At 38.7% G+C, this 9689-nt stretch overlaps 1 protein-coding gene across 6 annotated transcripts in view; it reads right to left on the minus strand.

Moving 5' to 3' along the window:
• The window catches only part of LOC122061349 (protein MICRORCHIDIA 7-like), a 9468-nt gene extending 1571 nt beyond the window's left edge, over window positions 1-7897 (minus strand). For 2 of the 6 annotated variants that reach the window (XM_042624584.1, XM_042624582.1), the window contains exons 1-8: window positions 7534-7897; window positions 3830-3945; window positions 3695-3739; window positions 3569-3603; window positions 3392-3479; window positions 3209-3256; window positions 2981-3062; window positions 2685-2742 (exon numbers count right to left, since the gene is read on the minus strand). In XM_042624584.1, coding sequence (XP_042480518.1) covers window positions 2685-2742; window positions 2981-3062; window positions 3209-3256; window positions 3392-3479; window positions 3569-3603; window positions 3695-3739; window positions 3830-3945; window positions 7534-7577 — 516 coding nt within the window. In that variant the 5' untranslated portion in view covers window positions 7578-7897. Of the gene's footprint in view, window positions 1-799; window positions 974-2684; window positions 2743-2980; window positions 3063-3208; window positions 3257-3391; window positions 3480-3568; window positions 3604-3694; window positions 3740-3829; window positions 3946-7368; window positions 7444-7533 lie in introns of all 6 variants that reach the window. The other 4 variants (XR_006134629.1, XR_006134628.1, XM_042624583.1 and 1 more) reach the window with 4 other exon arrangements.
• Window positions 7898-9689: the final 1792 nt, after the last annotated feature.

A 9689-nucleotide genomic window follows, 5' to 3' on the forward strand; every position in this document is an offset into this window, starting at 1 on the left:
CCCCCCCCCCCCTAAAAAAAAAAAAATCTAAGAAAATGGTTAGGAATGACTTGGTGAGAGTTTTCTATGAGTTCTTCAAGATAGTTTCCTTGATAAAGAATTACTTTGATCATGATGTAGGGAGGTATCAAGGAGTAATGTCTTTCGACAGGGAGCATATAGCCTAAGCATTCACAAGATCAGATTGAGGAGAAGATGAGCCAGGTACTTTGGGTTTGGGAAAATTGAAAAATCTTATAACCAAAATGTCGAGGTTTACATGCTTCAAAGTATTAGGCTTCTCGGAGGAAAATGGAAATATTGGAAAAGAGCATGCTACCCAACCACTACATTCCCGGTTTTTGTATTGCTCTCCTATTTAGATGACTTGAAGACACATTACATCCATATTTTCCAGAACTAGTTCGAGATTCGGTTTTGTAAAGGGTTTTGCTCTCCAATACCTTGGGTCACCTAGACATCATTGACAGCAATGGTCGAAACCAAATATTTCAGCTGCAAGGTTCGTTTGACCATTTCAGTGGTCAAATGACCAAATTTTGGCAAGAAACTTCAGTGAAACCATAATTAAGCATTCTATAAACATATTGGAATCTTTAGGTTGTTAAAAAAAAAAAAAATCTAAGATGGTAATTTGGTTTTGGACCCAAGTTTGCTAGTGTACACCATATCGTGCTGTATACTTTCTCTAATATAGCCTATTCTACACATAATTTTGTACAAGAACATAAAATTCGATTCGAACAAATAAAACATGCATTAGGAATGGGGAAAAAAAACTATTTAATAGTACACTTACAAGTAGTCAAGTACAACTGTTCCTCCGACTCTATGTCAGTACCACATAGAGTTCCAAGGAGCCTCAAAAACTCAAAAGATTGTCATTGCCAATGAAGTTTTCCTCCGATTTCAACCCAAAAGAAGGCCACGTCATGGTATGCCTGAAGAAATGCCCAAAGTCCAACACAAAAGCCTGATAGGTGTCACCATCAACATACTCTAGGTAACCCCACCTAGGATATAAGTCATTGGGCCAACCACTAAAGAAGTATACCTCTAACTGAAGAAATGCCCAAAATCCATCACAACAGCCTAATTTTGCAAAAAGAAAGTTTTAAAGAAATAATTATACCCTCTAACTTGGAATCTTGCAGAAATCATGCTCAAATCTAAATAATCTGTGTAGATGTGTTGTAATAGTCCCCAACACCATATTCCACCAAGATATGCATGTGATTTGGCCAAAAATAACCAAATCTAGGGTTTTTTTGATATTTCCCCCCTCTAACTGTCAAAACCACTGAAATTAACGAAATTTGTTGAAATTTAATTGTTTCATGCTAAACAATACTGAAACCAAATCGTACCAGAATATCCAAACAATGCTTTGTAAGTCTAGTGAGTCAAGTAGCATTTCGTATTGACCTTTGTAGAAATAAAAAAAATTTGTGATTGTTTGGAGGTTTCAACCGAAATCTCAAACCATGATCCAGAAACTTCTCCCAATATATGTCCTTCTTCCCAACAAAGGTTGCTTTTAGATTGCAATTCATTGCAGCCTGAATTACTACTAAAATGATCTACAGATGGTGCTTTCAAATTCATAAAGAAACTCAACAAGGAAATCTGAAGACTTATTGAGAATTAGCTGTAGTGCTTCAGAGGGGAATGGAATTTTTGGAGAAAAAGGCCATTTTCTGTCTTTGAAAGCAGTGATGGTTCCATATAGATCTTCAAACATAAACAATTAGCAGCAGCAGGAAAGATGATGCAGTTCTGTTATTTTCATAGTGTAGTACTACCTGTCTAGTTTTTCAGGACTGAGAACTCTGGTCGAATCCCATGTTAAAGAACTGGTTATGTACACTTGATTAAAGGTACTCAATTTCAGTACAACTACACAGAAACTGAAATGTAGGATCTCAAATAATCAACTTAAGACATTGTTATCAGTTTGATAAATCTTCTTTCCCCATCACCCCAGCTGAGTGCAATTGCAGCTATCAGGTCCTTGTTAAATTTGGCATCACAGCTATCCACATTGAGATTCAATTTTTCCTACACCATGGAGTAAGGGAGATCCTAATACGGGCACAACCGGGAATAGACTCTATTTTGATAATAGATGGGCTGTGCTTATTAATTTTATGGCTTTGAGTACTGGGCCTAAATCGAAGGTCCAAATATAGGTTGTTAGGGAGCGTACAAATAATATTTTTATTCTGTTAGAATAGCTATTAGGGGCATACATTATGACCCTCCCAGACCCCACAGTGGTTGGCTCCTCGTGCACTGGGTACGCCTTTTTATTCTATCACTTTAGCTGTTAGGGGTGTCCTCATTTTTAGGTCCAAATATAGGCTGTTGGTTCCTAAAGCTTGGCAACATCTTCATTTTACAGTAAGGCCAAGATAATCAGTGTTTTATATAAGCCTCTTTATCTTTCCAAAGCAAAATATTTCAAGGGACAAACAAAGTGGAAGGGTATTAAAAACAACATTAAGCTCATGAAATGAACTTCAAACTACAACCTCTTCAAAAGGGATTGGCATAATAGACGTATAAGTACAGATAACCAAAAAGAATAAGTTATTATTCAAACAGAAGGTACATAGAGATTAACAAATGCCTGAAATCAGGAAGTGAAAGGTATATGATATGAGAACGGTTCAGAGTTTTCTTACCAAGGGAATGAAGTCTTCCTTTCCTCTGCTCGAAAGCATTGCAATACTTTGTGTTGGGCTAAAGAGGAAAAACAAATGAAATGATCAGTATAACAGTAGATTGTGAATATTCTATATTTTAATATTCGCGTCTACATCAGAAACCCTATTACGTTATAGAGAGACCAAACAAATTCCATTTGAAATTTCCAGCTACTTGAAAAAGAACTATTCCGGGGTGAGGAAGGTACTTGTAAGATTAACGCAAATATGTATTGCAAGGTGTGGGGGTGGGGGGTTGGGGAGAGTGATCCAACCTTCTCCCTTTCTTTCCGCTACGAGACAAAATTAATGCATCTTTTCCAAGTCTCATCAAACTAGCCTTGAAGCTAGTTACATCTGAAATAATAACACGACAAAGATCTATAAACAATATTTTTCCATAAAAGAAAGAGAACAGCATGTACTCTTTCAGAAAAGTTTAATTATAATCCAAAAATACTGTCCCACAGGATTTGGTAAATTTCTTTTTACAGAATACTCACCATATATAAACTGCCGCATTGTTGATGGATCCATCCCAGGACCATTGTCTACAGCAGGAAAAATCAGATATTAGGACATAAAGCAAGACAAAAATAAAGAAAATGCTGCCTCATACCTTTTTATTTTAACTTTTTTTTTTTAAATATACACAAAATCATAAGCAATGAAATCAGGATATATACCCTCAACCAAAATCACCCCTTTGTTATCACTGTTGTTTGTTAACACGTCTATTCTAGCATACGTAGTAGCTCCTGCTCCATCACAGATCTGAAATTGCAAAATTAACTTGGGGAAGGAAGCATAAGAAACAAGATATTCTATCTATGATAAAACGAAAAAAATGACGAAATGAATACCTCATTGAAAGTATGGTCGATGAGTTCAGCAAAAGCTGCAGAAACATAATTGTCAGAAAGAATCAATTAATAGATATAAAGTTTTCAAACTTGTTGTCCTCATGTATTAATAAGGAAATAGTATACCACCAAATGCCCATTCATATCTAGGATGCAGCCGGTCCATGCCACCTGTTGATTCAGAGGGAGGGAGAGGAATGATTATTATGAACAAACGAGACAGAATACAATGACTACTGATATTTCAAAAAAAAAACATACTAAGCACTGTTTGAGTGTTTCCGGTTTTTTCTGTTCTGCAGGAGTGAAAAAAGAGTGGGAACACGTTTGGACTGTCCTGTTCGCTGTTTCTTACTCTCCCAGAGTGAACCAGGCATCTGGAGTAGAAATGAAACTCAATGTCATCATGAACCACATTTCACCGTCCCCGGGAGAGAGAGAGAGAAGGATTGGGCAAACTTAGACACTCAAACCCTCCAGTATGGTTGGCTTGGGGTCAAGATGCCACCGCTGCCTATGGGGGATTGGGACATCTTATTAAAGTCTATGGCAGCCAGCTAGGAATTAGTGAAGCTTTCTTCTTTCTTCTACTATTTGGTTTAGCGCAAAGAGGACATGCTCTGTCAAGGCTTCAGTTTTTCTTATAAACACATTTGCCGGTTGGCTCTTTCGCTTCTTTGGTTTCAGTTCTTCTTTTTATAAAAACATATCCGTTGGCTAACGGGGAGGCGGCCAATTCATTTTTCATATAGAAAACATGCACATGGAGAAAAAGAGGGAGTATACAAGAGAGGAGCCCATTGAGGGGAGGTGCACAAATGACTTCTTTTTTGACAATTAAGAAGTCACATATGGAGGAGGAGATGCGGGAGTTTCTGGAAATCCAGTAATTTCAGTTTCAGTTGAATATGAAGAGGGTGGATGAAGACCAGCTAAACCGCAGGCTGGTTGTCAATCAGGCAGATTGTGTGGGAAGATCGAACTAATCAATCAGTTTGTCCCCTTAGAGCCATCGGATAACTTGAACTAGGTGGGTAAAGAGTTTGCACTTTTCCGTTCTATGGTCATTTTCCCTTGTCCAAAGAGCAGAGACAGCCACAAGGTACTCACCCCTTCATCTCTCTTTCTTATTCCGATTCCCTGCAACTCACACTCACATAGGATGGTAGGAGGAGGCTAGTTTTTTTTGGGTGAATAAATAAATTCATTACCAAAGAGGAAATAAAGGTTGGAGGGAATATACAGGCCCTATAGGCAAAGACAAAAGAAAAAGGGAAAAAGGGGAGGGAGGAGCCCAAAGAATCAAACAGAGCAAGAGGAGATACAGGAAGGGGGGGAGCTTTCAGGAAAACAACAATGAATCTGTTCCTTGGTGAGTATACTAACATCAAAGAAGATGGCTTTCCAAATCGATTCAACAGAACGGGAATTGAAAGTCCGTCTACAAAGATTTCGCTCCATCCAAATATGATTGATGGTCTCGCAAAAGGATAACTTCCCAGTAGAATCACATACCACCAACAAACGTCATATCAATCCAAATCCATTCTCTTGATAGAGGGAGAATTATTTTCAGCAGGCCAACAAGCTTTAAGGACATGCTTCCAAATTTTGGAGGTGAAAGGACAACTGAAGAAAAGGTGATCAGAGTCTTCAAAACCTTTCCAACACAGACAGTAAGAGGGAGAAACAGGGATGTCCCGAGAGAGAAGAAAAGACTGAGCGGGGAGGAGGGCTAATTTGTTAGCCAAGATTTGGCTTATTGAGTTTCTGTTTTATTTCTTTAGTTTTATGTCTTTGTTCTGGTTAAGTTGGTTGAACCATGGTCCAATTTAAGTTTTGGTTCAGTTTGGGCCAATTTAAGTTGTTTGTCTTATTCACTTGGACAAGTAAAGAGCTAGTGGAGTCCACATCAGATTAGATCTGATTGTGTCCTGTAATCAAAGCTAGAAAATAAGCCTAGGGTTGGGTTCCATAGATGTTGGGCCTTTGAACCCATGTGTTTTGAGTGTAATAGGCCACTTTTATGGGCCTAAAAGAGGGGTTCTAAGGATGCATACAGGATTCACTGATTTGTTTCACTTTTTCTTTAGTTTCTTTTTTAGATGGGGTTATTTAGTTTCTAATTTCAGCACCTAATTAGTTTTTAATTTCAATACCTTGTTAGTTTCTAATTTCTTATTTCTTAGTTTCTATTTTTAATTTTAGTAACTAGAGGTCTTGTGTTTCTTTAGTTTTCTATTTTAGTTTTGGAAACTAAAGGTAGTTTCTATTTCTTGTAATCACCCCCTCATTATTATAAATAAAGGAGAAGGGCTCCCACAATAACCACGGTTTTATGAATGAAAAAAGCTATATTGTTGTTTGCTCTTATAAGTGTGCTTTGTGTGTGATCAAAGTGATGGACTGGTGTTTGATCCGGTGACTCTTTGCGGTGTGAAGTCCAAGAGGTCTCTTCTATCTGTTTCTCTCATCGTTTCTAAGGTATTCAAGGAGTTATATTGCTGATCTTCTGCTCCAGGTATTTAGATCTATTTTGCATCTATTCTGTCCAGCGATAGGGTCCTTGTGAAGGGATTTCTGAATTCTGTCCAGGCCTATTTCTTCATCAGCTTTGGCGGATATTTTGACCTGAGATTCCTCACATCCAAGGAGGAACTCAATCCTGGTCTGAGCCTTTTCTGATCACTGATTGTTATTCAGGTTGGGCTGTGTTTAGGACTTAATATTGTGTCTGAATTAGTCCTAGTTGCTGTTCTGTTTTCTGATCTGATAAATGATCAGTTTTGGCGATTCGATTTGACTGCTGAGAAGTCTTTCTTCATTATTTCTGGTTTATCATTGTCTTATGTTGGCTGTTATTGGTTGTTCTTTGATTAAAAGTACCTGCAGTTGAGACTTGGTTAGACTCCCTACCTTAGTCTACAATACTAGGTGGATCACATGTTGTTCGTGCTTTCTTACTACTGATATTCTACAGTTTGTTATTGATCTTTTATCATCAATCCAACCACTGTTAGGTCAGATTAATCTCAGTAATTCTCTGTTATAAATTCTGTTTTCCTGAGATTTTGGAATAATTTGTTCCCCGAGCCTTGTAGCCCAGCTCCATCAAGCCATCAGACCAGACCCATCTTTGGACATCTTTTGGTTGAGTGAACCCCTGTCACTCCATCCAAAATGTGTCCCATATGACCCTTGGATTTTCGGATATAAGAAACCTCCCACATTCTGTCCTATATCAATTTAAACCCAGTTTCAGGCCTTATTTTGAAATCGGTGGAGAGCTTTTGTGTTGATTTTTATGTATTGATTTGTGGTTCTGACTAATTAAATGTTTCAGACCTATTATTAATCGATATTCATCTTCTTAAAGCCATTATTTAATTCTTTTTTCCTGTTTCAACTTTTCCTCAGTCCCTCAGTTTATGGCCTTGTTCCTATTTACTGATTTGAACTCACAAATAGGTTCAGATCATCAGTAAATATTAGTCCTCCCTTTCTTCTCACTTGACCCCAGTTACCCTTTGAACCCTTGTTTTGTCTCAGCCCTATTTTTCCTCGAGTCCGATTCCAATAAGACCTTTTTGGTCTTAATTTCTATTTTTATATTTTTTTTTTTTTTTTTGGGGGGGGGGGGGGACTCCCCCTCATGTTACACATTTAACAAGATCAATGACAAAGATATATTGTTTGATTTGGTGGAGACGAAATATTGCAGAGGATAGGCAATGGAGATAAGAAAAAAAAAAATTGAAGAAGTTTTTGCACATATAATTAAAGTGATGCATTGGCCTTACAATGATGGCAAAAGTTACACCCCTTAGGAGGCCCAGGCCAAGGCCGGAAGCATTGGGGTAGCAGTGACCACATTCCTATTCAAGCAAGAAGCAAGAAAACACGGTTCCAGATAAATTCTGTCATCAATAAAAGTTAAAGAGTAAAGTCATTGCTTGTGTTTTTACCTGGAGAGGATCTCCAAGAACAGGTCTTCCGAGTTGCGAACCATCCCTTATGGTCATTTGTGATGAAATGTATGCAGATTTAGTGGACGTATGGTCAATGGTATTTCTTTTGCCCGGAGAATGTGACCAAGAAGAGCCAGTAGCGTCCTCATTCGAATTCTTGAATTTTGTTCGGGCAGGTCTAACAAGCTCCGAACCATCGTCCATGGCGATTTGTCTAGTGAATCTATTGCAGGTATGGAAAGGTTAAGGTTCAAGGAACTGGCAGTTCCCGGAGGAGAAGAAGAGAACCGGTCGGTGGAAGCGAAGGAATTGGGAAGAAAGATCCTTTATAGTTCCACGGAGCCAAGTGCAGTCTCTCAGTCTAAAGAAGAAGAAAAGACCGTTGGGTTTCAGTTGTACGGGATCACTTATATAGAGTACGGGGTGTATGCTCTCTGGACTATAGACTATGGACTATGGAGTCCGGATTTCGGTTCAGCATTTTGTCCGACGTTACCGATTTTTATTCAGTTTTATTTATCCGGTTTACTAGCAATTGTAGTACCGATTCACTTTTGGTTTCACCTTTGCACCCTTTAATTTTATTTCTTTTACTTCATGTATTGATATTTTCATGCGGTGACCGTGGGGGTGTCAATTTCAAGCCCGCACCGGTAGGCTCAATCGAGTTCGATACGTTTATGCCTTGACTTCGACCAGCCTGATTAATAAACGTATCAGGCCTAAGCCCAGCCCGTTTATAAATAGATAGTACATGATGCAAGGGGTAAGCCCAATGGGCCTCTCGACCGGCCTATTTACAAGCCCTACTCGGACCGACATGTTAGCCCGACCATTTATACAGGTATTTTGATTTTTTTTTGGATAGAATAGGGTATATATTGATATATTGACTATAATTAAGTGTAATATCTTTCCAAAATTATCAATAATTTAACAAAATAAATTAAAGTATCTTAAATTTAAGAAAAGTAAAGGTTGTTTTAAGGTTTTATAGGTACATTATCCTCTTTAAGGCCCGATTAGGAAAAGCCTGATTAAAGCCCAAAACCCGATCGAGCTTGATACGACACCGATCAAGACCGACTCATTCCTTAAATAGGTAGGCTAGGTCCAAGGGCATAGGCTCGCTAGGCCTGACCAAGACCGGCCTTGCCCAACCGATTGACACCCCTAACTTGGAATGTAGCCACTTCATCCTAAAAGACAAAATATAGAAGGAGAAATAACTTATAGGAGGAGAAAGCACAGCTACGTAATAAGAATAAGTTATCACTCAATCCAACATTGAAAATGTTCAATGAGAAATGAAGAATTATAGATTAAGGTTGTGTTTGGAATGCATTGTATAATGGGTTGTTTGGTATGTATTCTGTTCTCAAATACCCGGAAATTCCACGTTTCTCATTCTTTTATCTCAAGTCTCAAGTCGCGTCTCCCGACTCCAACCCCCAAATCCCAACCCCTATTTCACGTCTTCCCGACTACACATACGCAGTGCCACTCACACACTCATTTATCTTGTGAACTCATAAGCAATCTCTCTCTCTCTCTCTCTCACTCTCTCTCCATTTGAACGGTAATAACTCAAAACGGAAGATCAATCAATTGTTGCTTTCCATTTGTTTAAAAATTCAAAACCCATTATTATCTCTAATGAACCAGTAAGTAATGACTCTCTGCAACTACCCAACAAAGATCAATAAAAATATAAGCACTCTCTCGCACTTCTCTTGAGGTTCCAACACCGCCATGGATAGAAGGGCTGAAGGAGGTCAAGAGAGAAGCTATTGGAGATGGTGCAAATAGGATTTCTTCCTTGAACAGTCCTTCCAAAGCTGGAGTAGCTATAGATCGGTGTTCTCTCAGACATGTTTCTGATTCAAGGATCGTCTCCTGGACCGCTCCATAGAGTCAGACGAGTTGGAAGTGTTGAGTAGACAGAGCGAGAATAGCATGAAACGATGCCTCACATGGTGGAATCTCATCTGGTTAGCTTCGGCTCTGTTGTCGGCGCTGGAATCTTCATTCTCACAGGTCAAGAAGCTCACAATCATGTCGGCCCTGCAATTGTTCTATCCTATGCCTCTTCAGGTCTCTCTGCCTCTCTCTGCTTTCTGCTATAGAGAATTCGTTGTTGAGATCGCAGTTGC

The sequence above is a fragment of the Macadamia integrifolia genome, chromosome 14, assembly GCF_013358625.1.
Source record: "Macadamia integrifolia cultivar HAES 741 chromosome 14, SCU_Mint_v3, whole genome shotgun sequence".
Classification (NCBI taxonomy): Eukaryota; Viridiplantae; Streptophyta; class Magnoliopsida; order Proteales; family Proteaceae; genus Macadamia; species Macadamia integrifolia.